Source organism: Dendrobium catenatum, unplaced genomic scaffold, assembly GCF_001605985.2.
Source record: "Dendrobium catenatum unplaced genomic scaffold, ASM160598v2 fragScaff_scaffold_362, whole genome shotgun sequence".
Classification (NCBI taxonomy): domain Eukaryota; kingdom Viridiplantae; phylum Streptophyta; class Magnoliopsida; order Asparagales; family Orchidaceae; genus Dendrobium; species Dendrobium catenatum.
The window spans coordinates 75,518-103,001 of record NW_021318824.1 but is presented as its reverse complement, the minus strand read 5'-3'; the positions used below and the strand labels follow the sequence as shown (position 1 = coordinate 103,001).

General features: G+C 34.7%; 3 protein-coding genes across 8 annotated transcripts; all 3 read left to right on the top strand.

The window, feature by feature from the left end:
• The first annotated feature begins 885 nt into the window (after positions 1-885).
• Positions 886-4,936, top strand: LOC110106550. Its single transcript, XM_020836484.2, has 3 exons — positions 886-1,279; positions 4,608-4,660; positions 4,788-4,936. The coding sequence occupies exons 1-3, from the start codon at positions 1,033-1,035 to the stop codon at positions 4,932-4,934; spliced, it is 447 nt and encodes a 148-aa protein (XP_020692143.1). The 5' UTR covers positions 886-1,032; the 3' UTR covers positions 4,935-4,936.
• Positions 4,937-5,302: 366 nt separating this feature from the next.
• On the top strand, positions 5,303-7,085 carry LOC110106544. The gene is made up of 5 exons (XM_020836475.2): positions 5,303-5,393; positions 6,225-6,437; positions 6,523-6,636; positions 6,715-6,781; positions 6,901-7,085. The coding sequence occupies exons 1-5, from the start codon at positions 5,325-5,327 to the stop codon at positions 7,056-7,058; spliced, it is 621 nt and encodes a 206-aa protein (XP_020692134.1). The 5' UTR covers positions 5,303-5,324; the 3' UTR covers positions 7,059-7,085.
• A 5,734-nt stretch (positions 7,086-12,819) lies between these two features.
• LOC110106545 lies at positions 12,820-17,492 on the top strand. 6 transcript variants are annotated; one of them, XR_003700325.1, is made up of 4 exons: positions 12,820-14,697; positions 14,774-14,873; positions 17,009-17,073; positions 17,160-17,492. XR_003700325.1 is itself a non-coding variant. In XM_020836478.2 (3 exons), exons 1-2 carry the CDS (start codon positions 12,994-12,996, stop codon positions 14,870-14,872), a joined length of 1,803 nt encoding a protein of 600 aa, XP_020692137.1. In that variant the 5' UTR covers positions 12,820-12,993; the 3' UTR covers position 14,873; positions 16,674-16,969. The 6 variants fall into 6 exon arrangements, 3 of the variants coding, with proteins under 3 accessions (XP_020692137.1, XP_028549595.1, XP_028549596.1); XR_002304248.2 differs by lacking the exon at positions 17,160-17,492 and adding an exon at positions 16,674-16,796 and having other exon boundaries at positions 17,009-17,147; XR_003700324.1 differs by lacking the exon at positions 17,160-17,492 and adding an exon at positions 16,742-16,796 and having other exon boundaries at positions 17,009-17,146.
• The last annotated feature ends 9,992 nt before the right edge of the window (positions 17,493-27,484 follow it).

Genomic DNA, 27,484 nt, shown 5'->3' with positions numbered 1-27,484 from the left:
TTATTATTATTATTATTGTGATAATCAAATTAAAAAAAAAATTATTCATCCTAAAAAAAAGTTAGGATCCGCCCCTGATTAGCTCGAACTTTTTTTTGGTCCGGTCACAAGATGTAGCTCTACGTTCGGCTGCTAGTACAATCGCGCCACGCGTTCTCACTATTTACCGCGCGCTCGACAACCCGACCCGGAACGGACCCAGGATGGCTCGGAATTTCTCGATTTTGCTAGCTATTGCTCGAAATTGCTAGGTATTGATCGATTTTGCTCGACAATAATAAATAGTGAGCAAATATCGTGCAATACCGAGTTGTACTGAGTTTTTCTCGGTATTGGTCTTCACAGAGTGGTATTTCTCGTTATTGTCAAGCAATACCTAGCAATACCGAGTAATACCGAGCAAATACCGAGTTATAAATCACAATACGCGAACATAGCATTCCCGGGTTCTGGTCCGGGTCAAGTCGTCGAGCCGCGCGATAAAGAATAAGAGCACGTGGCGACATGTTATTGACGGCCGAACGTAACTCTACATCCGATCAGAGGACGTAATAATTGTACGATTAGCTCTTCGACTTTCAGTATATGGCTTTTATTACAAATACTATTTCACGCCTCGTCTTTGGCCTAACCTCCTGAATAGAATAAAAGAGAGAACAAATATCTTATAAACAAAGTAGAATATTAATAAATTTGTTACAACGGATTCCGTTTTAAAAATTGCATAGGTGTCATCATATCCTCCTCAGTGTGGCATGTGCCGTTTGATCCATGGCCCCCCTAACTCCTACTTCGGACTCCTGAATTTGTCAAAGATATCTGGAGTTTTATCTAAATATTAATGAATTAACTCCAACACTATAAAAGCAGGACTGGAGGTGGAGTTAAGGGTATCCCAAGTCCCGACCCTCGTTCACCAGCGGTGGCCGCTTCCGTGGTAGCGAACTCAAGAACAAGAATTCTTGTTTCTCTCCTCCTCCCATCCGAAAGCTAGAACACAACATCGTTCTCCATTTCCATTTCATTGGTCCGATGTCGTCGCCGGCGTACGAAGGAGGTTCCGGCGGGTATATCAAGCGGCGGCTATTCAAGAACTCAGCAAGAACGCCGTACGAACGGCCACCATCGGCAGCACGCGCCGTCCGTAGTATCGCAGCTGTAAAGGGGAATGACGGCCGCTGGCTTCCCACGTTCATGGAGCCGGTGTCGCGATTCATCACAAGGACCGCCTGCAGGCTTCTCTCCTCCGTTCTTCCTAAACGGCTTTCTGCGCCGTCAGGTCCGATCTTCTCCTTCATTTCTCTGTTTAACATTAAGGTTTGGGATTCTGTTGGGGCACATTTCGTTCCTGGCAGTTTGATCTTTTTTTATTTTTTGAAAAATATTGAAATATGGTATAGAATCATTCCTTTGGTCGAATGTAGTTATAACAATCCCACAAATGTAGTTGCTTCATTTCTAGCTTTGCTCTCGATATAAATTATTCAAAATATCAGATACATTTCAGTATTTTGGGTGCTGCATGTTTAATGATATTGGGTGCTGATTAATGATAAATGATTCTATTTTCATAATTAATTTTTGTATGACATTTAATTACATCATTTTCAATTTGCAACGTGAATGTCAGAATAGAGAGTGATGCAAATATCTGATAAATTATCATCTTTTAATGGAGTGCTTCTAACTTTGCATAAAAATATAACTAAAAATGAGATTAATAATTAATGATGGGTTTAATCAGGGTTTAATTAAATTAGCAGTACCTGAAGTGAGGAGAAGATAGCGGGTTGAAGGAGCTTGATATAAAAAGTTGGGATGACAATACTGGTCAGAGTTTGATGAAGCTTTGTATCTCCAAGAATACCTTTAATTAGAGAATAGAGATACTCCCATCGTATTTAGGCCTAGCAAATTCACTAACACAATTACTTGTCGTGCCAAATAATCCTGCCCTGCAACAGTTCATTTATATATAAACAATTAGTTAATTAATCATTGATGAAATCAATGCTTCAATATTTTAAACTTGATAAATTTAGTTCATGATGAATTAATTTAGAAGCTTACATTTTTCTTAGGAATTCGATGAGTTCTGTTGATAAAAATTGTTGATATCTTTGGCCGAATAGAGGGGACAATTAGAGTTGTTTGGAGTAGTTAGCATTGTGGTGACAAGGCCACCACTGTTTGTTCCTACAATCACATCAAAGTAGTCCAAAATCTTTACATTCTCTCCATCAAGCTCCTGCACTCAATTCAATTATTAGTAAAAAAATGAAAGGAACTATTAAAATTGTTAATGAATCTTCTATATATGAAAAAAACTAATAAATCTCCCTTTAACCACCATTAAAAGATATTTTTAAATGATTAAAAAGCTAATTATATTGAGTTTAGCAACTTACTTGAAGCTTGGATTCAAGAAAAGAAAGAATGGTTCCTGGAATTATTCCTCTCACACTTCCTCCATCTATGCTTAGAATTGTAATCTGACTGAGGCCAGCTGAGCTTGGGGGAGAATTTAGCAAGGAGCTATCTTCCTTTGTCGTCATGGATACAAAGTTTTAATTAGAAGATAATTAGTAGCTTAATGATTCCTGATATGATGTAATGAAGTCACTGTAATCAATAGAAGAAAAATCTCTTTTAACTTAAATTGTATTTATCTTAAAATAAATTCTAAATTTTTTTAATTCATCGTGATAAAATTTTGATTGTAATTATATCCGAACATAATTTATTTCACATAAAAATTAAAACTGCAACGAGATGATTGAAACTAAAAAAAAAAATAAATCTGCTTCTTTCTCAAAAAAGAATGAATAATAACAACGTAGACATAAAAAATAAAAGGATTGTATAAGCTATTGTGTTATTGAGCATTATGTATGGCGATGTGCTTGATGATTGAATGAGTGTCATTTGGCAACCTGGATAATGTGGAAGAGAGCCATTGTAGCAATGATGGACACATATCTCTTCGCGAGTGGGATTGAATTGTGAATGATTAGATTTCATTGTAAAATGACAGAGAAAGATGAAAGAAAGCCATTGTAAAAGGATCGATGCATGCCAATACAATATGAGATTTAAGTTGCCATCAAGAGTTGCCCCAGCACAACATGGCCTCGCCTCTCTGGAAGGATCACTACGTTGTCACAATGGTGGTCAAGCTAGCTGGGCATTTAAGATAAGGGATTATAAATGAAAGATCAAGGCTAGTAATTTTCCATATTGAACCGATTGATCCTCTTTTAAAAATCTTACTTTTCAATTATATTTTTTCCTGATATGATGTAATGAGTACCAGTATTTATAGTAGAGCTTGCTTGTTGATGAGCAGGATGTGAGGAGTTGGATGATGTTGCCGTAAGTTATATTATCCGTAATTTTTTCTTTTTGTAATTAATTCTGTTTTTAAAGAAAAGTAGCTTGCAAAAAAAATAAAAAAGAGATTGCTTGGATGAAAAAAATAAGCTAGAATATTTTTTTTTGTTCTTCACATAATTTAGTTCAGAGATTCTTTTTTGAAGAACAGAACAAAAATTTTGGCCATAAAGCAACTTTATAAAGCTCGGCTTGCAAAAATAGAATGTAGGCCATGATAAACTAAAGTACCTGCATGTGCTAACGTGAGAGAGCTTTTAAGTTTAGGGAAAATGGATGGCACGGCACCTGTGATTTGTGATGATCAAGCAGTGGTTCCATGCAATCGCAGAAGTTTTGTAAAAAATAATGTGTAAATTACTAATAAATCTGAATGTTTAGTCACCTTATTGTTGTTAATTTAGTGGATATTAGCTACTAAAAGAAAATTTTACTCCCTTTTTTGTTACAATTCTATTTAAGCTATTTAAAATATATAATAAAATTTATGGTAGGGAAATTCCGGTTGTCACTCTTTTTTGTAAGAAAATATTTGATTTGATTTTTAGTGTGAAGATTTAACGGCTAAATTTTAGAAGGGGCGTATCAATATCTTTTATTATGTACATGGATGTTTGTCAAAAAAAAAAAAATCAAAGTGGAAATCATAGACACTTCTCTTATTGCTCATTCAAAGCGGAAATCATACTTAGATAAATTATGTTTCTAATGTGCTTATAATAATAATGAGCTAACTGTTTACTGCATCAATTTTTATTCCTGCTAGGTAGTCGAATCTCATGCCTTATAAATAGAAGTATATGTGCAATGCTTTCTTTGCAAAATGTACACTTTATGCATGATTTTTTTTGCTGGATAATACTGTTGCTTGTCTATATATTTTTAGCTATTAGTGATAAATCTCAATAGCTGCTTCATGCTTTTGGGGCATGTCTATGCTCGTTCACGCTGCTTTAATGAATTTCTTGCAAAGGCTTCATTCTTGTTTAAAAACTAAATTTTATGATAATTAAATTTGTGATTTTCTAAAACGTTTTTTTTTTATCATAAGCTGCCAAAGTGAGCTCTTGTTGATATTTGTGTTGCTAATTATTGTTTGATGCGAGAAAAATATAAATTAAAATTTCATCAATACCTACTTTTAGATGAAATTGACATCTTGTTTTGTTATTCTTATCTTGATCTTCGTTATTCTTAACTTGATCTCTTTATTGTAGGTGTAGAGGAAAAACATCTTGTTATGATTGATACACCTGCAGTGATTTTGGCTGTAAGTGATATTAAAGCAGTTACTTATTTCTATTAATCATTTAGATACTAACTAATATAAACCATATAAGTTAAAGACTTTTGCTTTTTTAAGAAATTTTTATATTCAACCTCTAATTGAATTTCAGGAGCAAATTAAACTGGCTGATTGTCACAGTTTGATCACTTCAAAATCAGTTGGAATTTCTGATATTGAGCAGTTCATCAGTCAGAGATGGTTTACAAGGAAAGTTTTGTTTTTGCTTTTTTTCTATTTCATGTACCATGCAACATAATATTAAAAGATTGGTTATGTAAGTTAGTTTAAAAGAGAAATTTGTTTGTCTATCTATTGACTTATCTTACTTTCTTTCTAAATCCTCTTAAAATTTTATATAATTCGAGTTTTCATAATTCCCTAAAATTTTATTTATGAATATTTTCATGAAAAGCTTGATAATAGTGATATATTTTTCTTTCTATTTCTTTTTATTGTTGCATGATAGGCAAAAGATCCTAGCTAACAATTCGGTAATGATACATTTTTGAATAATATAATCTGCAATTGATTTTTTTTTTTATAAATTTTAATTTTTAGTTATATTTATAAATTTTATGTTTTATTTATATACTGAAAATGATCTATTAAAATTTTATTCTCCAACAGGGCTGAGGCTAAACATTTCATGGCATCGATAAATTCAAGATCTTCTGAACTGCTGAAATCTGAATCAGAAAATAATAAGCAAGTGAAGGTAATTATTTTAAGAAAATGTAATTAGGTGCTCCAAGTTATACAGAAATTTATCAGCATCATTAGGTAATTGCATCGTTTGTTCATGTATTTTTACCCTCGTTTATGCTGAAGTTTTTAACCTTTCATTATGATCAACACATTACTAATGCCTCATTCAAGATAATACAACAACCCTCTTTCACCTTTACCAATTGAAGCAACACTACATCAGTGAAAAAGCACTTATTCATATATTAAACTTAAATATGTATTTATATAAGTAAGTCTCTATATTTATATACCTTTCTAACCTTTTAAGGATATTGTTGTTTAGTAATATATACATTATCATTCTTTAAAATATTAGTGTTCAAGTAGGTATCTACATACGTTGTTACCCATTTTAGATTAAATTTTTGAAAGATGTTAATTTTCCAGCTCTGCTAGGGCACATGTTCTCTAGTTTTATGATATTATAGATGACTTTGAGTGCATGATTGAAGGTATAGATATATTTATTTTTGTATACAAGTGATTCTCTTAAATTAAATCTTATTCTAAAACCATTTTATTATGGTCATTTAATTTTAAAGCACAAAATTGCATTAGTCTTCTATATATGTATATAATATGTATGGAATTCTATATTTTTGATGTGATGAGCTCTCTTTTAAGTTCAAAGATTCTTTAAATATTTGCAATATGGTCTTGCAACCATGCTTTAGGCATATTGAACTAACTCTAACCAGTTCATGGAGCATATGTTTTAAGTTATTTTTTCAAATTATTCTTTCAAGTTTTTATTTCCTGCAATATTTTTAATTTATTTACTTTTGTTATGATTGGGCAGGTCTTGAAACGAGACATTTCTTTTTTAGATGATGACAATGTATTGTTAGGCCCATTATGTAAAATTCAAAAGAAATCAATTATAGAGGAAGATACAACTGTGGCTATTTCAGGGGATCAAATTGCAAATAATGAAATGAATGATGATTCCACTTATAGTCATATGACATTCTCTCCACAAAGAAAGTCATATTTCCATATGTCAGCCCCTGAGGTTGGAAATTATTTATTATTTTGTAAAATTTTCATTTTTATAACTTTGGTATAATTTTGTTTAAATTTTGATTATTTTTTTCAAGGATGTTGACCTAGAGGAAGATGTTGTGGAGAATGCCCCATGTACAATAGCTATTTCATGCCACAACACACTTCCTTCACAAAAAAAATCATATTTCCATATGTCAGCTCCCGAGGTTTGAAATTCTTATTTTTTTAATAAATGATCATTTTTTTTTTGGATCATTTTTAAACTTTGATGATGTGTTTTTAAGGATATTGACGACTCGGATGAAGAGTATGCTGTTACTGAAGAATCTGATCAGTCGTTATTTTATTCTGGTAAATCTTACAAAACTTTCTAAAATGAAAGACTTCTATTTTTAAGTTACTTGCCATAGAAGAATATTTGTTGCCTTCACTCAAGGGAAATGATAATTTAAGTTTCATATTTTTATCAGGTACTGCCATAAATGATGGATCAGATGATACTTGTGGTTCTTACAATGAAGGGGACATCACATTTCCTATTATAATTGATCTTAATAATCATTCTGCCCCTCCTACACCAACAATGCCAAGTCCATCTCATGTTAAGCAGCCTTTTCAATTTGTCTAGTTTTAGCTCAATGAGTGTTGATATATTTGTTCCAGATATTGGCAAGCAAATCCTATTGCCAAACAAAGCTACTATCAAAAGTGGATCAAACATGTAAAAATTGTAAATTTTTATTTTTTTTGTCATTTTAGAAATTGTAAATAATTTCTTCAATAAAATCTATTAATTTGTTTGTATAAACTTTTTTTCTTATATATATTCATTTTTGGCAAAGAATGGCGGTTAATGTAATACTCTGCTAATGGTGAATATGGACATAGATGCGACCAATTGTCTTGTATCTCTCTAAATTTGTGGTACTTGTTAGCTCAAATATTCACCAAATTTGTGGTACTTGTTAGCTCAAATATTGACCAAAGATTTTTTTAAGTTTTTTATTTTTATTTTTGAGCTTTATATATTTTAAACGACAAAAATTATTCTTCTTAAAACATATATGATGGCAGCCTAATATTTCAAATTTAAATAAATTATTATTATCTACAAAATTTTCTTATCTTAATGCATAAATAATGGATATTATTATACAGTACTACCGATGGAAGTTAAACAAATATTATTGAATTCAAAAGTAATCCAAATTAAGATTTTTATTTTTATTTTTTGGTTATAGGATATGAATTCTTAAGAGACTATGGTGGAGTGGTACTTCGACATAATATTAAAAAGAGAAAAATAGTGAAATAACAATAAATAGTAATCATGAACTCATTAGTTTATATTTTATTTGATTATAGGATATAAATTCTTAATAGACTAAAGGTGGAATGGTTTTTCATTATATTATTTAAAAGAGAAAAAATTATGAAGACCAATAAATATTAATCTTGAATCCATTAGTTTATTTATATGTGTTAGAGCTCATAGGAATATTTTATAACATATTAACAACCAATTAGATTAACACAATTGCATTGTTGCTATATTTAAACGCATACACAAAGACTCGAATCCAAGACCTCTTAGTTGGAAGCATAAGCTCTCAACCAATAGGCCAAGGTGAGATGTGCTATATTTCTTTTATCTTTCCTATATAACTATTGGTCGTCACATTGTAGGCGAGTATACTTATGTGTTACAATTCAAAATTTCAATCTCTTCAACCATTCCTTCATATTTTAATCCAGTTATGAAATCCAAGGGAGGCAGGGTTAATTTGTTATCACAATTCTACTCATTTAAGTTGCTTTATTTTCTATACTAAATGTATTGTCATATATTTTTATTTCAGTAGCCCTTAGCAAAAAAATATATGGAAAAGTATAATGTATTGATTTGTGTTTTCTTCATACATTTAATTCCTAGTTTGAGACAGCTTTTTTATTATTTAAAGCAATTTTTTAGTTAAAAATTTTTAATTTTTTTTGCTAAAAAGTTATTTTAAGAAGCAATAAGAAAACCGTCCCAAACGAAGTCTAAGACTTTGCTTGAGATGGACTTTTTTACTGCTTCTTAAAGCTGTTTTCTAGTACAAAAATTTTAATTTTTATACTAAAAAGTTGATTTAAGAAGCAATAAAAAATTGTCTCAAATGAAGCCTAAATTTTTTGTTTTTGGTAGAAAGATGATTGTGAAAAATGATATAAAATTATCCATTTATTCAAGGACATCAATAAGTTAATGCTCTTAAATTAGAATGCTTTTTTTTAATACTAATTTAACGAGAATAAATAGCATTTGATGGAAACTATTATAATAACCTCTTTCAATGCATAAGGGAGAACTTATTATCTAAATGTTAGCAATTTTTTAAACTTGATCAATAATTTTTAATCTTCAACAAAAATTCTTCTTTTTTTTTTTATTAATCTTTTTTTGGGAAAACCCATATAGGGCCTCCATGTTGATTAATCAAAAGGATTACATGTCCTTAAACAAAACGATAACTCATTAATGCTCAAAGAGATACAATAAGAAAATCAAAAAATCCTAAGAGCCAAAGATCCCTAACTACTTACAAATTAGAAGTCAAAAAAAAAAAAAAACTAAAGCAAGGTCGGCAAGAAGACAAACCCAAAAACAACCCCAAGCAAAGATAAGCATTCAGCACAACGGAAGAGTATCCATTAAAACAGAAAACAATGAAGACCCAAGCCACCTGCAGGAAAAATTGCAAAAGAAACAAACCAGCAGCACAACCGAACGAGCCAAGAAAAACAAAGAGCACAACTGCATAGGATATAAAAAGAAAAAAAAAAAAAAGCAAAGGGAAAAGCTAGATATATAAAAACCAAGCAGACTCACCATGAAGCATCAAAAGAAAGATCAGAGCTATTAGAGAACCAACCAGAACAACCAAACCAACAGAAACACAAAAAGACATGGAACCAGCCAACAAGAAAGAGCAGGTGAGCAACAGAAGCAGAACTACAACAAAAAAAGAGACACATGTGAAGAGAAAATCGAGAATGGAAGATAATCGAGACTCATTTATGCCTCAAAGAAGGAAAGTCAAGCTTGTCCATTCTCACCAAACCTTTCAAAAATTTTAAATTGGACAAATCATAATAGAATTATGTGTCTTGAAGATAAACACTTTTCCTAGCTAACCAATCAGAACATGAATTATCACTTTTAGGAATATGAGAGATACTGAACTCAACCTTCTCAAATGATTAATAATATTTCTAAAAATGTAAAACAAAGAAGTATTATTGCAACAATTATTCTTAATAAGATTTACCAGGATTAAAGACTCAGACTCAATCCAAATATTCTGGATATTGAATTGAGAACAAAATTTAAGCCAGCGTACGAGAGCAGAGGCTTCAGCGGTACGCACATTACCAATAGAAACTTGGGAGGCAAAGACAAAAACCATATCACCACTAAAATTCCTAACAATACTCCCACAAACGACCCCATCTTTAGAAAGAGAACCATCAATATTTAATTTATACTAATTAAAGGATGGTTTAAGTGAATAAACCAGACTAAAAAAAAGGTTTATAATATTAACTTTATCAAAAGATATATGAAAAACATTAGCCCAAGACACAACAACATTGAAATGCTTAGATAAATGTAAATTAGCATTAATCATTTGAGAGATTTTGAATTTAAGACAAAAAAAGAATTTGTCACTACTCATGTTTTTATTGTCCATAATGTGAAGAGCTTTAGTAATGTTCATATTATGCACCTTTTAAGGTGAGCTATTTTAATTAATTCTATTTTATTAAGATTCTCAAATTATTAAAAATAGAATTAAAGAATTCATTTCCTAATTGTTAAGTAGAGCTTCAACTTTATTATGATAAAAAAAAAAATTCAATGTGTTTATAATAATTTGTAATAATGATTCATTATTTTGGGTAAAATATTTAAAATGTTTTATTTAGTGAATTGCAATTTGTTAGATTTAATATACAAATAAATATAATCTAACTTATAGTATTTAGTATATTTCCATAATCCTATTATTCTAGACAAATAAGTTGGATTTAACAAGTGATGTTTATATATTTATCATTTATACTTTAGTTTAAAAAATATATTTTTAATACAAAAATAACAAATAAAACATTATTTGTATTCATGTAACATCTATTCCTATAGTTGACACCTCGAAGTGAATAAAAGATGGAAAGGCATATGACTTTATAAGAGGATGCTGAGAGCTCAATTGATACTGGCTTCATGGTTCCACATATAGTAGGTGAGTGTTAGAAGTGATAGAGCTTGGTGTAAGAACTCAAAAAATTGACATTTGGAAAATTTTATATGCTAGCTTCCATAAAAAACTTCCATCTTTAAAATGCAAACACTTCATAAGATGTCTAATTGTCCCTTTTAAAGAGGATGAAAGCAGATAAGGTGGGGCAAAAGATAATCGAGAGCGTGCTGACTTAAATGGAAAAGATTTATCTTTTTTTTAGGATACGAACTAAGGATGAGTTTGGAAGAATCCATGCTAAATATATTCTAAATTAAAAATGATAACATGTGACAACATATGCTTGGAGCACTAATATGGTATCCTTGTATGGGCATGTGATGACATAAATTCCATTAATAGCCAACCAATATTGTGGAGTTTAGTAGGAATTCCAATATAAAGTTTTTAATGTTGACGCCTTTAGGATGTCAAGCAAAAAACATGAAGCTAGAAGAAAGGTGCCAAGTAGTCACAAGAAGGCATGAATGGATTTGATGTTGAGGCGATAGTTGAAGGATGGAAACTTGTCAATAAGAATTGAGAAGGAAGCATGCCAAGTAAGTAAGTTGATGCTACCTAGAAGAACACAAGAATGAATTTGTTGTTGAGCCGATGGTTCTAGGATTTGGATCAATCAAGAAGTTATGGGAAAGATAGTTATTAAGGAGATGAGTTAATGAGAATAAGACATGAAGGAGTTAGCTACAATCCCATAGCTTTATAATGTCAAGCTATCAATTAAGTCTTGAAAATATGACTTGCAGAAAAGCTAAGATTAAATTGATAACTCTGCAATTCCTAGTTTTCGTCAAGTGCTAAGAAAGGTGATTTTTCAAGATGGCAAGTTTATTAGAAAGGCACAATACTAACAACTCTATGATATATAACTATTAGCGAGCACCAAGATGAAAAATGTTGAGTATCAAATTTCACGAGATTGAGTCTTTGGAAGATGTCAGTTAAAAAGATGTCAAAGTCGACAACTCCAGTATGTTGAGTATTTTGCTAGGAGGAGATTTATGGATAAATATTAGGAAGCAAATGGCTATGGTGACATCTATTATCTATCAGTTGTTGACAAAGGTCAAGGAAAGTAAAAGTTGAGAGGAAAAAAATCATTAGACTGGGTTCAGAAAGGTACTAAGCAAAAGATGACTATGTAGTGGCTTCATGGTTCGACATACAAGTGATAGAGCTTGGTGTAAGAACTCAAAAAATTGACATTAGGAAAAGTTAAATGCTAGCTTCAATAACAGGACCTCCCGCTTGCAAACAACTTTCAGACCTCCTCCTCTTCGCCTACCGTAGCTGGACCGACCAGGCTGCCCTAGATACACCACTCCAACCACCGTCGCCTGCCGACTACGGTTCCTCCAACCACCATTGCTCTCCAACAATGGTCCCTCTGACCATCATCATCTGTAGCCTATAATCCCTCCGACCATCGTCGCCCGATGACTAGGCTCCCTCTGATCTCCATCGCCTGCCGAATTCGATCCCTTGGACCTCCGTCACCCGTCAACTACGGTTTTTGATCTCCATCGCCCAAATACTGTCATGCCAATTAAATGAACAAGCCAGTATGCTCTTAAGAATGACTTATGACTTCATTATCATTAGATTCTTCCAATCCCAACTATATGATATGTTATATATTATATATTGAGTGAAGGCCTTCCCCCTGAGGAAGGACACTATTTGTAATTATAAAAATTTAGTGAAATCATTTTAACTAGGTCAGACCCCGTGAATTCTTCACTCTTTAGAATTTTCCACATAAAAATCATGGCGTCTCTTATAACTCTTGCATTACTCTCTCTCTCTCTTATTTGTGTGTATGTGCTAGATCTTCCTACAAAACTAAAACTTTAAATTCTCTCTCTACCGTCATAAATTTTTCAGAATGCAACAATTATATATTTTGTATATTATATTTTAATTTACTAAACCTTTATTTTTCATCCAATCAAGCTGCCTTTGGATTTTGTATGAGTAATATCTAACCCGAATTTATCTTCCTTCAAATTCAATAACGAAATATCAGAGATTTTATAGGTTTTAATTGCAAACACCATATTTCAAATCCTTCCCCCTCGTTTCAAATCCCTCCGGAGTCCGGAGCCCCGATCAAGCAAGGAGACCTCACTCTTCGAATCCCACCGGAACAGTCAAGTGGCACTCACTCTTCTTTCCCACTGTCTCCTTCTTCCTTCCTTCCATCTCCCCGGAATTTCTAGGTTTCTTAGATTTTCTCTACTATCTCCTGTCTTCTCCTCCATGGAGGCCTCTAACCTTATACTATCCATCGATGAAGGGCCTAAGAAGGGGGAAACCTTCGATCGCAGGCCTGGGAGTTTCATTCGCATCGGCCGCGTTGTCCGCGGAAATACACTTGCCATTAAGGATGCCCGAATCTCTCAGAAGCATCTCATTGTTGAGTTCCACCCAGAGATTTCTCGGTGGGCCGTCACCGACCTCGGCACGTCTAATGGCACCACTGTCAACGGTGCGGTAATATCGCCCAACGCCGCCTTTACCCTCGCCAACGGCGATATCATCGAGATCGGTGAAAGCACTTTGATGTCAGTTAAGATCTACGCCCCATCTTCAGTGCCAGAACCCCGAACGAGACGTGGGCGGCGGGCTGCGGCGGATGTAAGTTCTCAGATTGAAAAGGAAGCCAAGGAGGAGAAGGTGGTCGAGCCAGCGAAACATGGGGAAAAGGGCGCGTCTCAAGGTAAGGCTTGTCCTGAATCTGCTAATGTTGACTACGCTGTGAAACGTATGCCCGAGGAGGGCAAGAGAAGGATGCCAAGAAAGGCTTCCGCAAAGTTTTGCTCTGCTAGGGTTCCCCAGTTGCTGGAAGAGATTGATGCTAAGGAAAATGAGGAGAAACCTACCAAGAATTATCAAGTGGGACGTGCCCAGCGAAAGAAGGGTATCATATCCGTTGGGGCTTCGAAAAGTGACAAGGCTTTGGATCCGGTGGTGGAAGAGCATATTACCAGTTCTACCAGGAAAATTGAGCTCTCTGCTAGAGCTTTGAAGGAGAAGAATGAGGAGAGGGAGATCAAGAATGAGGAGGTTGAAGGGCCAACTAAGAATGGCAGGAAAGGAATGAGCCGCCTCAAAAGTGGGGTTGAACCTGCTAGGGTTTTGAGGAAAGATGCATCCTTGAGGCCTGTGGCTATGGAAGAGAAGAAGGGGAGGGATGTGAAGGTTTTATCAGTGGCTAGCTCTGCTAGGGTCTTAATTTTGAAGGAAGAAGAGGTGGAAACTTCTGAGAAGATAGAAGGGTTAGTTGAGGACGGAAGGGGTGGGAGGGCGCGTCGAAAGAGAGGTTGTGGATCTTCTAGAGTCTCTTCGAAAGATGATGTTTTGGAGCCAGCCGTGGTGGAGGGTAGGAAGGGAAGACTGACAAGGTTGTCAACTATAGCTATAAGCAGCACTGCGTTGGTTTCAAACGTGCACGAGGGAGAAGATGCGGAGATTAAGGAGGACAAGGTGGAGGAGCCAGCTAATAAAGGAGGGAAGCAGATGGCAAAAGGCAAGAGGGGTGGTCGTTCGAGCAGGATTTCAAGGAAATGTGAGGTATTGGAGTCATCGGCCATCGGAGAAAAGGTAGAGGGGAGTTTGCGTAGGGCTTTGGATGTGGTCGTGGTTAGCTCTGCAAGGGGCCCAAAGGATCTGCAGAAGAAGAAAATGATGGCTTCATTGGATTTAAATTCAGTTTATTTGAAAGGGCAAGAAAAGAAGAAACCATTAGTTAAGAACAATGCTAGTGGTAATAAAAAGAAGCTAGCTGGGAGCAGAGAAGTGAGGTTTAGGATTGAAGAGGCGGAGAACGATAATGGTATCATGATGTCTGGGGAGTACAAGACAGAGGACGTCCATCTCCTTCCTAAAGAGGAATTGGCTTATTCGTGGAGTTCCTTCTCTGAGATAAGAGGGATTCCAAACACGACAAGCAAGTATAGAGAGGTATGATATTGAAACATAATGCATGAACTTATGTTGGCTGAAGCTTGAAACATACTGATTTTCTTTTATAGTGCAGGATAGGATGATAAATTGTCATGCCACTCCCTTTGAAGCGCGGGTTGAAAGAGCACTGAACAGAGGGATTGCTGAAACTTCCTCTAGTTTGGAAACTTGAGGTGTGAGTTTGATTTCATTCGCATTTTCTACTGCATTAACTATGCAAACGAGTGAAATGTATTATCCATTTCTATTACATGAACCATTTGAAAACATGTTTCATAATGTTACTTCTTTTGGTTCCCTTTTATCAATCTCAATATTCCCCTACCTAAAAGCTACACCACTTGTATGACCTTTGAATCGATCAAGTTTCGTCGCCTGGAACTATTTGTAAATGCATTCCTTGTGATAGCCTCACATTGCAGTTGCCATGCTTGAGGGGAATGTTTCAACTGAATCTTCCTGGAGTCCATCATACCTTATAATGGAATTTATTTACTGTTGTCATATCTAGTGACAAGTAGGCTGAATGAATAATTTAGCAATGAATTTTTGTTTCCCTTTTCTTTTTTCCAATTTTCATAGAATTATTGTGCAAGATGACATTGTAAGAGGGTTGTTGGGCCATTATAATTGTCTTCTTATTTTGTTTTTGACTTCCATGTTATAAGTCATCCTTAAAACACACATGTAGCCCCGTTATATAACATAACTAAAAAATAATAAATTACTATAATTTATTTCCAAAAATAAGAATATTATTTTTTTCTCTTACCTTTATGGTTGGTGATTAGAGAAAAGTACCCAAGGATCATCCATCATGTATTTCATGTATCGCAATTGAGACGAGCTATTGGAAACCACACACCCTCGTCCGCATTGTTGGCCACACTCTCAGAGGATATGGAGGTAATATTAAAACCACTGGAGGTGAAAAGGGTGCGCAGAATGAGACAATGGGATAAACAAGGTGTTGATCAAGTGGAAGGATCTACTAGAGTATGAGATGACATAGGAGCCCTACAGTACTATCCATAAGCAGTTTACCTTTTTCCACCATTAGGACAAGGTGATTTTTTAGGAGCAATTATCTTGATAGTTCAAATTCGGAGCATGTGATTTCGCCTACGCAATTGATCGCTTCATTTGTCTTAATCGTCGTTTGAAGATTGCTTATAATTTTGTTCTGAAATTATTCTAATTCAATAGTTGTGCAATGCTCAAATGAAACTATAACCATAGCATCTAAAGTAGTCCTGCATCAAGGGGAGTATTGATGCGGCTAGCAGCAGCCCAGTTGCCTAGGCCTCCTTTATCACTTATAGGAGATGAGGCTTTGGAGGGAAACTCTTTGGGAATGATATAAGGGGCATTTATTTGGGGATTTGGGCTGTTTAAGGGGGGAGATTATGAAGGGTTAGGGTTTATGTTATATTTTGAGTTTTTGCTGCAGTTCTTGTGAGGTATTTGGGTTCCTAGTAGGTACTAGGAATTGTGGAAGAGAAAATTCATCTCTCGAACAGTGAATAAATTTGTATCTTGTCTTACTTTGCTAGGAAATTAGTCAAAACAACTCTCTTAGTATTATTTCTGGATCTATATGGTGTAAGTTGTGCTGTTTTTTATATTGTTGTGTGTTGTTTTAATCATCAAATCCTATCTTATTACTCATTTGGCTACTACTTCATATATATTTTATTTGCATATAACTTACAACAATAGTTTATTTATTTTGTCGATTTTATGGTATTATAAATTGCACAAAGGTACAAGATTCTTCATTCCATGCTTAGTCTTGTTATATTGTTTCAAATATAATGTTTACTATCAAAGTAAAGAAGTGTTGTTTATTATCTGGTTGTCACCTTTTTTTAGTTGTTGACACACATGTATTCCGTACTTCTTCAGTAAGTTTTATGGGCATGTTCGATTGGTTAGATATCATAAACCTCTCTATTTTTTTTTACTTTTAATAGGAGACAATGGGAAAAAATATTTATGCAGCCTATACCACAGTGAAATAAAGGCTTGTTGTTTTGTCCAAGCATTGGCGTGTTTCTGAGAGGCAATGGTATTGTTTTTTGCCCGGATTAATAATAGTAAGTTATAATCAATCTATATTTGTTTATTAGTCCATTCATGCTGCGGTAGTAAAAACGAACCTTAGATGCTGAAGCATCAACAATGAACTATAAGGAAAATTGCTTTTGATAGCATTTCTTCTGCTTATTATGCAAAAGCAATTTTAATTTTTTTTGACTAAATGAATTATATATATTTTTCTATGTTCAAGTTTTTTTTTTTTTTGCAGTACAAGATGCGAAGAATATTTTTCCATTCATCCAGAGCTTAACCTTTTCTATTGACTCTAGAATCTTAAGATGAATTTTCTACTCTGGAGTGTTGATATATCTATTAAAACTTTTCCCCAAATAAAATAAGATATCTTCTCTTTTCTTTAGGACTATGCTTCAATGGACTGTCATTAACAGTTTTTGCAAATTAGAAGCTGATCAAACACTACACTTTCTGTTAGTGAAGGAACAGGGAAATCTTGATAATCATATTATGAATGTCAGGAAGTGGATTTTGATTAAAATAATCATGTTGGACTCTTCCTTTTTTTTGCTTCTAGATTTGTTTTGGGGACTTGAAATTGTGGCCATTTGGTTATGGCTTTTGTGGATAATCAGCAAGAGTACTTAGATCATCTGGTAATGGTTTGAGATGTCCTTCATATCTAGATTTACTTTCTTGAACATTCCTTTGTCTAATTGAAATGCACCCATCAATTTCGAAGTTTTTCACCAACAAATTGATTTGATTTTTTTGAAGTATAGCTAAGTTATAAAAAAAGGCTTGCTTTTTGTTTTTCTAGGTTATTAATTTTGTATTTAGGTGTTGTTTGGTTTGAGTAAAATTGAATGCAAAGCTAGGGGTGCCAATTTATAACATAACCTGAAAATCCGACATGAACCTAATATGAAAAAATTGATTTCGGGTTGACTCGTTTAACAAACAGGTCAGGTTCGGGTTCTAATTTTTGATATGTTTGAAAAAGCGGGTTGGGTTGGGGTCAACCTTCTAACTTGGAAATGACCCGTCGACTGTTCACGCACGCACTTCCCGCTCACTATCCTGCATTGCGTGCCTAACTAGCCCTTGCACCACGTGCCCAGCTTGCACCCCCACCGCAACCCTCATCTGGCGCGTCTCACCTCGCCCGCCCGCTGCCCGCACCTCCACCCCTGCCCCATTCGTCTCACCTCTCTCCCACGACGCGACTTGCTCTGCGTTCCAACAATAAGGGCTCGACCCGCGCTTGTGTTGAGTTGGGTCAAACCAGGTTTGGGGTGAGGTCAAGTCCAGGTTCAGATTTCTAACCCGTCTATGCAATCGGGTCGGATTCAACCTCTTTGCAAAGCATAGTAAATGATTTGTTTTTTTTTTTTTTACTTTTTGGTGTTTGGTTGGATGAAAAGTAAATACAAAGTAAAGTATAATAAATACAATATACTTCATTCTAGTTCAATTTTGATGTAAATTGTTCTCCCCTAATTTGGGCGAGAACGATTTACACCGCTTGCTCCTTGCTTGACAACCGCTGCCGGCAACCTCTACTGGCCACCGGCCGTCGTAGCAAACCACAACCACCGCCGGCCGCCGCCACCACTGGCGGCCACCCCGAGCACAACCATTTTATACTTTACATTGCATTTATTTCAAATCAAACAAAAAAAAAAGTAAGTCATGCATTGCATCCAAACAACTCTAAAATATTCCTTTTACACTGCATTCCTTTTTCAGACAACCAAACACCCCTTAGTCGAGTGTTGAAGTATTTTCTGCCCATCTTCTTGAAGTTTCAGCAAGCACACTGTTAAAAACTCAAAGGATTATTAATTAAAAAAGTAAAATATGTCAGGCTAGGCTTGCTATATATTTATATATATGTTCATCTATTTCTGATGCTTCAGCTGTTTGGTAAAGATTACTTCTCGTAAGAATTTGAATGACTTAACAATAGCTATCTGAATTGACTATGGTCCAAAAAGCTGGGCACTATGTTTCCTAAATGCAAATCCACATGAATTATTTGCAGAGTCATTCAGCAATATTATTCCACTTCTAACAGTTCTTCCCTAATCATTTGAACATATCTGTCTCTGTAACATCTTCTACTATTATTTTTATGAAGAATGCTAAGTGCACAACTCATCTTATTACTTTTTTTTTTTTTCTGTTTATTATACTATAAAGTGACGACTGAATGTATTTGCTATTTGGGTTGTTGACTGCTGGCCTCAGCAATTATGCTGCTCATGTTTTATCCTCTTATGTTCGGGCTTTGAACATATTTTACCTATGAAAATATGCTTGTTTTGATTGCTTTCAGTTTGAGAATGCTCTTTTATGCCTTGTCAATGAAATGGCCTGTTCAGTGAAAGGTACTCACACAAATAATTTTGAAAATTTGACAGGAAGAAAGAATAAATATTCCATTAATTCATATATTTTTAAAATATATTAAACGGGAAGAAGAGTGTTTTCATGTAAAGATTGAATGCAAAATGGTCATTTATTTTTTCCCCTGTCAAAATATTTTTCACACTTGAAATAAAAAATAAAAAATTACATTCTAAGAATGTGAAATAAGTACTATACATGTGAAAAAGTTGGAGCAGCTCTAGTGATAGATAAGATTAGAGAGTTGTCTTTGATAGTTTGGACACAAAATGTTGGCCTTACGATGACCTGATAAAGAGAAATTTAAAATAAATGCATCACAATTTTTTTTTTTAATTTTTACTGTTCAAGCATGAGATAATCTTATTATTTTCAACCATGCAATATCTTTTATTGAGCTTCATTTTTTTTTATTTTTGTCATTATAATAGACATTGTAAACCTTTAAAACTATTTTCAAACAACACCTCTTAAATGGCCCGGCCGTATGATTGAACAACTCATAGTTATTTATAAAAATATTCAATATATTTAAAATTATTTTGGATGTTTTTAAAAATATAAATTGTTTTTAAAATAAAAATAAACAGTTAAAATAAAAATAGCAATATATTTGAAACAATAATTGATTGGAGGTGGCAAATGATGAGGGCAATGAGTGGTGATGGCAAAGGCAACCGATAGTTGCAACTAAAGGCAATGGCAATCAAAACGACAGTGGTGGGTGGGACTTCTGGCGAATGTGGCGACCGATTGATATTCCCTGATGCAGCCCAGGATAACACGGTTCTCTGGCGGCACAACTTACTCAGCTTCAACAGAATACACAACCTCCACTACCTTATTTTCTATTTCTGATTAGTAACTACTTTTACAGTCTTTTTCCTTTTTTACAAAAATAGTATACAGAAATTATAGATAGGGTACATGGAAAAGGGAAAAGCAGTTATCATCTTTTTTACACAAAGCAATACTAGAAACCAGAATACAGAGGTATTCTTCTATCTTATTCCCTGTTCTTTTAGCTTGCTGTCATTGGTATTTGTTCTTCCAGGTGAAGACGATCCTGCAGAAGGTATCATTCCCTTTATCCAACTTGTATACTTGAAATTCACTAAAAATTGATGAATATCAAATACACTCAAAATGAAATAAATGATGGTTCCAAATACGCTCCTACAAAAAAATAGTATAATGAAAATACTTTTAGATTATTTGGTTGAAGATACTACAAATGCAAAATTTTATTTTATTTTTATTTGGTTTATAGTAAAAATAGCAATATATTTGAAACAATAATTGATTGGAGGTGGCAAATGATGAGGGCAACGAGTGGTGATGGCAAAGGCAACCGATAGTTGCAACTAAATGGAATGGCAATCAAAACGGCAGTGGTGGGTGCGACTTCTGGCGAATGTGGCTACCAACTGATATTCCTTTTATCCAGCTTGTATACTTGAAATTCACTCAACATGAAATAAATGATGGTTCCAAATACACTCCTACAAATATATTTGTTGCGCGCGAAAAATATTTACGTCGGTAAAGTAAGAGAATTTGTTGTCCTAACATTGCACGGATATCCAACACATAAACAGAGAACTTAAAAAAACCAAGATTTTTATGTGAAAACCCCTGAAAAAGATAAAAAATACAGGCCAACATCAGTCGAAATGATTCCACTATTATTTGAACATGTTACAAAGATTGACCCATCTCTAAATTTGACGGCGGTCAAATTACATTAGTCCAGGAAGTGGGTTGAACTTTGTGTGAATATTCGTGAGTTTATAATGATAATGGTCGGGTAGAAGTTCGATGACGGTCGATGGCTGGGTAGAAGTCCAGCAACGGTTTGTGGTTGTGCAGAACTACGACGATGATCAATGGCCGGGCAAAAGTATGACGATGGTCGGTGGTCGAGCGGAAGTCGTGTGATAGTTGGTGGTCGGGTGGAAGTCTAGCGACAGTCGGTGGCTAGGAAGAAGTTCTACGACGATTAGTGGTCGGGTGGAAGGTTAATGAGGAGTCTGGTATTAATAGAGCTCCCAGATTTTTCTTACTTTCTTCTCTACTTTCTCTTGCTTCAACTCCTTCAATGAGGAATGAGAGATCTATTTATACTTTTTTGGGAGTGACATGGATAGTAAGTAAAGATAAAATTAAGGGTAAGTTAGGAGTGTTTCAATGGATGACCGATATCAACTCCCTTGATCATGGATCGTTTATTAAACATTTGAGTGTTTTTATAATGTCAGAATTTGATGATCTTAGTCTAGTTGGATTTGTCTCGTCGAGCGGTTCAATTCGACTATAAATACATCACATTGGGATATCATTTGGTCATCCAATTTATATTTTGAATATTTTAAATGTGCTTCAGTCCCTCGATTTGGGCCCATTTGGGTTCATATTGGACTGATTTGTGTATCATTAGGTTCATCTCTTCGGGATGTTTTTCTTGACTATAAGTTTGCTGAAATCAAAGTACAAATGATCCCAAATTTTAATTTTAGAAGATAATTTTTTGGGAATATATCAGTTGCCCCTTTATTTTCATATGTCGAAGTCTGTAGAGTCTAAAAATATATGTTGGAGCTTTTTTAAATTGTCTCGTGCAAAATTATAATGTTCGAATAATTTCAAGGTGCGACCTCTTTTTGGACGTCAAATACTCTTAATCATAAATTTAGCATATCATGAAGTTGGCGCATTAATCAAAATAAAACATATTAAAAAAATTAAGCTATAAATCTTTTTAAATTGCTTGAAATTGACTGTAAAAGCTCTATTTAGCTCCGAATATGTCAAAATTGAGTCCGAAAAGTTAAAAAATAGTTCTAGGGATCCAAAAATGTCTAAATTGAATTGTACAATCTAAAAATTGGGTCAGGAAGTGATTTAGCGGTCAAACTGGACGAACGCTCACCATTGTGCATCCAACGAGCTCGCCACCACCAACCAGCCTGTTCGTGCTTCCGCGCTACCCACGACTTCCATGATTACTAGCACGATTGTGGCCCGTGTCGCTTCATTATCACGTACTGGTTGGGTCGGCAACCTCATCCAGTTGGCTATGATCTTATCAAGCTCCAGTGCCCCTCTTTATGTAGAAGAAGTTCCGATGCGTGATCAATTTTTCCCCAAACTACCCATGATAAAAGAAGTTTAACCTCCTCTTGCATAAAATAATGGCTTAAAGAGATTTGACAGTAGTTGCACTCGGAGGAGAATCAGTGAACTTCAGCAGATGGGTAGATGTTCTATAATAATTGATTATTCAGACGAAATCTGACAATCTTAAATTGATCCTTTGAAACAAGGAATCTAGCATATGTGATTAGGAGTTATCCCGACATTGCCTTTTGGGCAGGGAGCTGAAGGCGAAAATTAATTTTTATTTTCTTGGAGATAGTATTTTGATAGAGGGAGATGGTTGATATCCTAATTGAGAGAATCAGACACCGTATCTACCACATCATCCAAACAACACGATTAATTAAGTGGAGACTTGATGGTCTGGCAGTGGTTTGCTAGGAGTTTTGTGACATGTTGATTATTTTGTCCCCATAAAGGTTGATCGAGTATGTGCTCCTCCACCATGATTTATTACTGTGTACGAGATAATGTTGATGAAAGCCCTTCATTTCATGTAATTTGAATTTCAGCTCCTTTTAAAAATGATTGTATACTCAAACATGATGTAGAATTTTACTATGTTGACTTCATGTAAATTCAATGGCATTGTATATGATTTTGAGATGTTCATATGAGTTTAATGTTTATTTTTGAAGTAAGAAAGACTCTACATTCATGCAAGAATATTTTTTATTTGTGAATTTTCCCCAAGAAAAAACTAAGTCCTTTATGCATTAATATATTGCCTCATAGTTAGAGAAACTAAATTAGAGGAATTTATTCCTTTGGCAGCTTTTAGTTTTCTAATGTTTTTACTAATGTTTTTAAATAATCAAATAATTATATAAAACTTCGGAGGCTTTTAGTATTCTGAGATTTTGATGTACTTTAGCACTTATGACTTTTGATGTTTTTATTTTTCTAAAATCTTTAATATATCGGTGCCTTTTTAAGCTTTTAGCATTCTAAGATATTTTGTATATCTATGCCTTTTGAGGCTTTTACCAATCTAAGGCCTTTGGTGTTTCTATGTCTTTTTAGGCTTTAGCTTTTTATGGTCTTTTGTCTACCTATGCCTTTTGAAGCATTTAGACTTATAAGATATTTGAATGAGTGGTGATCCTATCAACCGCTTGCTCTCATGGAGTATTTCTAATGAGGACCTTGTCACTTACCAGCTTTCCTTTGAGGCTACCTCATAGGCAAGCATTCTTGGGGTTATGAGTGGAGATCTTATTTGCCACCTACCCTAATGAGATCTTTCTAGTAAGGATCTTGTCAATTACTAACTTCCCTTTGAGGCTACTTTATGGGCAACCTTTCTTGGGATTATTATTATATGCAATATTATTTATACAAAAAACTTATTAATCATTAATAATAAAACTTGTTTCAAAGATGCATAATTTTAAATTTATAAAATATTTAGATTTTTGAGTAATTTCAAACATGGGGATATTCTTAATCCATAATGCCAACATTTTTTTTTTTGCTATGGTTCTTTCGTTCTTCTTTATTCTTAGGTTGATGATTTATAATTTGCTTTTGCAAACAATGACCTAGATGTCATTAATGAATCAAGGCTCAATATTATCCTTCAATTGGATGTATTTTTCAGCTAAATGACCCTTTGATTGATGAAAGTTACAATATTGAGATTGATCTCCACTCATTGAACTTCTTAGAAGCTTTGGCCACTTGAGATGTTCAAAATTTTGAATCTCCACCAAAATGTTAGCCCTTGATGTATATAAAGGAGTGTAGTCAAGTGATTTTGGATGAATTTGATGAGTGTCATTTTTTTTACTTACCCTGCTTCTTCGTAGTATAGTAGATCAAATTCTTGCTAATTTTTTTGTTTGAAGGATGATTGCTCAAATTACTTTCGATGAGCAGCAATTACCTCAACTGCTGAGATTGATGCCTCCACACGATGAATCAGATTAGCATTGAATGAATAGTATCTCATATAAGTGCCAAATAAAATGGGTCTAGACAAAGCCATATATGAAAAACTCCTCTTAGCAACTTGGGAACTACCCTTATAATTTGTCAAGCCTTAGTGGTGAATCTTTGAAAGTATTCTTTGAATGACTCTCCTTCAATTTGGAAAATCCTAGAGAGGTGGGAATATTATTTAATAATTCTTCAATTTGCAATAAATTATTCGACAAATAGTTTGGCTAACTTAATGAATGTGAGAATAGTTCCTACTAGAAGCAAGTAGAATCATGTACTAGCTTGCCCTCCGAGGGTAGCATGAAATACTTGGTAGATAAGTGCATTTAAGGCTAGTAAGACATGTATAATGGTTCTATAAAGATCAATATACTCGTAAGGGTAGGACAACCAGTCATAACAGTCTATGCTCGACAATTTATTTAAAACTCGTAGGAACGAAGTTTTTAAGGATGACTTCAGTTATGGGAGATGATTCTTAAAAGTCCTGATGATAGTCTTCCACCTCTTAAAGGGAAGTATTTCTGGAGTAGTCGATGCATTTCATCTTGTAGAGAATTGTACGAAATTTCATCAATACAAGGTTGGACCAAGCCCTCGATAGTGATCGGAGGAATACAGGTCAGTTGTCCTATGTGAGAGGGATGGGTAAAACTCGTCGTGCCAATGAGATTAATATCTTGATGTGATGGGAGATTAATACTTGACTGAGGGAGAGGGGGCATTGCTTGAAGATGTTTAGGTCAGATGTCTCCTATCAATTGCAGATCTTGAGGGAGATGAATCTTCTCTTGTTGTGCTAGTGTTGGTTGTCGGGTTCTTCATAGAAGTTGAATGATTTTAATATGAGATTCCTCCATTTTTTTAGATGTGATCTTTTAGGGAGAGTCCTGAAGTCCCTTCTCTAGTAAGGTTTTTCCCATTAGGATAAAAATAGGATGATGCCTAACATCCTAGTGAATTTATAGATTGCTTTAAGTATTGATGGGTACTGGAGCGAGAGGCTTCGATGTTGCGATTGTTACATGTATTGATCATTGGAATGGGTTCAACTATGCTTATAATAATGGAATTGGTTCTCATAGACAGAGTCAAACTGTTGCGGGCTAGAGTATTCACAACGGTAATGTAAGTTATATTTTTATCCTAACATTGCAGATATATCCATCACATAATTAGAGAACTTAAAAACGCTAGGATTTTTACGTAAAAAATCCTGAAAAAAGAGAAAAAAACACAAACCACGCCCAACCAAAATGTTTCTACTTTTATTTGAATATGTTACAAAGATTGACTCGTCCCTAAACTTGAGGACGGTCAAATTATAGTAGTCTAGAAAGTAGGTTGAATTTCGTGCGAATATTCACGTGTTTACAATGATGATTGTGGAACAGAAGTCTGACGGTGGTAGAGCGGAAGTCCAATAACTGTTGGGCATAAGTCTGGTGACAGTCGATGGTCAGGTGGAAGTCCAACGATGGTCGGTGGTTAGGCGAAAGTCCAGTGATAGTCGACGGCCGGGCAATGGTTGAGGAGTCTAGTGGCAAGAGAGATCCCAAACTTCTCTTCCTCTCTTCTCTTATTTCTCTTATTTTATTATAGGTCTTTTTATAAAATTTTTTGGGAGTAGCATGGATAGTAAATAGAGAGAAAATTAAGAGTATGTTGGGAGTATTTCAATGGATGACCGATATCAACTCCTTTGACCATGGACCGCTTATCGAACATTTGAGTGTCTTAATGATGTAAGAATTTGGCGATCTTGGGCTCGTTGAATTCGTCTCGTCGATTAGTTCGATTCAACTATAAACACATCACCTTTGGATATCATTTGGTCATCAAATTTAAGCTTTGAACATTCTAAATGAGATTTAGGCCCTTGATTTGGAGTGATTATTGGGTTCGGACACCGGACATAGCTTATCATTCGAAACTTCACAGTACCGAGTTATACTGAACGTAGTACTGTGAAGTACGAAATCAGTACCAAGTTGGAGGTGATGTGGCGCATTTTCATTGGGCCCCGGACGTCGTCCGGTGTCCAAACCCAATAATTTCCCCTTGATTTGAGCTCATTTGGGTTCGAATTGGATCGATTTTGGTGTCATTGGGTTCGTCTGTTCGGGATGTTCAATTTGACCATAAGTTTGCATAATATCGGAGTTTAGATGGTCCCATATTTAATTTTAGAAGTTTTTATTTATATTTGCATTGAGATTTGCATCTAAAGACAATTTTTTGATGATATACCAATATTATATTAAAAAAAACAAATCATCCGAGCCTCTAAGTTTTTAAAACCCAAACATTTATTTTAATCTACATATTTAAAACGCGACAATCAAACAATCCATAAGATGCTATCTAATATTTATAAAAGTTAATGACAAATAGGAAAAATATAAGCAATATTGAATGTTAAATTGTTTTAACTTACAATTAAAAGTTTATACCCACCGCATAATTCATTTTGAAATTATGTACATAATTTGTCAAATCTTACATTTAAAATGTATATTGTTGCGTGCGAGAATATACGCGGCGGTAGAGTTTGTAAATTCGCGTCCTAGCGTTGCACGAGTATTCCGCACACAAACAAAAAAGAGAAAGTGAACACCAAGGTTTTTACGTGGAAAACCCAAAAAGGAAAAAAACCACGGGGCCTCGCCCAGTTGTAAAGTTTCACTAGTGTTTTTTGTAGATTACAAATGGAGGATTCATCCCACAAATTGGGATAATCCGAATACAATTTGTTTCTCCCAAGAAGTTTACAAAATTCTGCAGATTCTCTGCGTTTTCCAAAAATCCGGCAGAGTTCCGGCGTCTTCAGGCGGCAGGAAGAGCTTCGGCGGTGGTCGAGGAGGTGAGGAATCTCCTTTTCCCCTTTCTCCTTCTTCTTCTGCGAATTCCTGGTGTTTCCCGAAAATCCGGCAGAGTTCCGGCGTCTTCAGGCGGCAGGAAGAGCTTCGGCGGTGGTCGAGGAGGTGAGGAATCTCCTATTCCCCTTTCTCCTTCTCCTACTCTTCTTCTTCTCTCTCTTCCCTTCCTTCTCTTCCCTTCCTTCCTTCTCTTCCCTTCCTTCCCTTTGATGTAGAATGAGGGCTCTATTTATAGTTTTTCTGGAGTGGCATAGCCCGTAAATAGGCGTGAGATCAAGGGCGAACAGGGAGTGGTTTGAATGGACGGCCGATATCGAATCCTTTGATCATGCACCGTTCGTTGG

Excerpts from the sequence above, each read along its gene's own strand:
- LOC110106550 (XM_020836484.2), top strand. The coding sequence starts at position 1,033 with ATGTCGTCGCCGGCGTACGAAGGAGGTTCCGGCGGGTATATCAAGCGG. Across the intron at positions 1,280-4,607 it reads ACGGCTTTCTGCGCCGTCAG|GTGTAGAGGAAAAACATCTT; the intron begins GTCCGATCTTCT and ends TCTTTATTGTAG. Across the intron at positions 4,661-4,787 it reads CACCTGCAGTGATTTTGGCT|GAGCAAATTAAACTGGCTGA; the intron begins GTAAGTGATATT and ends ATTGAATTTCAG.
- LOC110106545 (XM_020836478.2), top strand. The coding sequence starts at position 12,994 with ATGGAGGCCTCTAACCTTATACTATCCATCGATGAAGGGCCTAAGAAG. Across the intron at positions 14,698-14,773 it reads CGACAAGCAAGTATAGAGAG|GATAGGATGATAAATTGTCA; the intron begins GTATGATATTGA and ends TTTATAGTGCAG.
- LOC110106544 (XM_020836475.2), top strand. The coding sequence starts at position 5,325 with ATGGCATCGATAAATTCAAGATCTTCTGAACTGCTGAAATCTGAATCA. Across the intron at positions 6,438-6,522 it reads TCCATATGTCAGCCCCTGAG|GATGTTGACCTAGAGGAAGA; the intron begins GTTGGAAATTAT and ends ATTTTTTTCAAG. Across the intron at positions 6,782-6,900 it reads TCAGTCGTTATTTTATTCTG|GTACTGCCATAAATGATGGA; the intron begins GTAAATCTTACA and ends TATTTTTATCAG.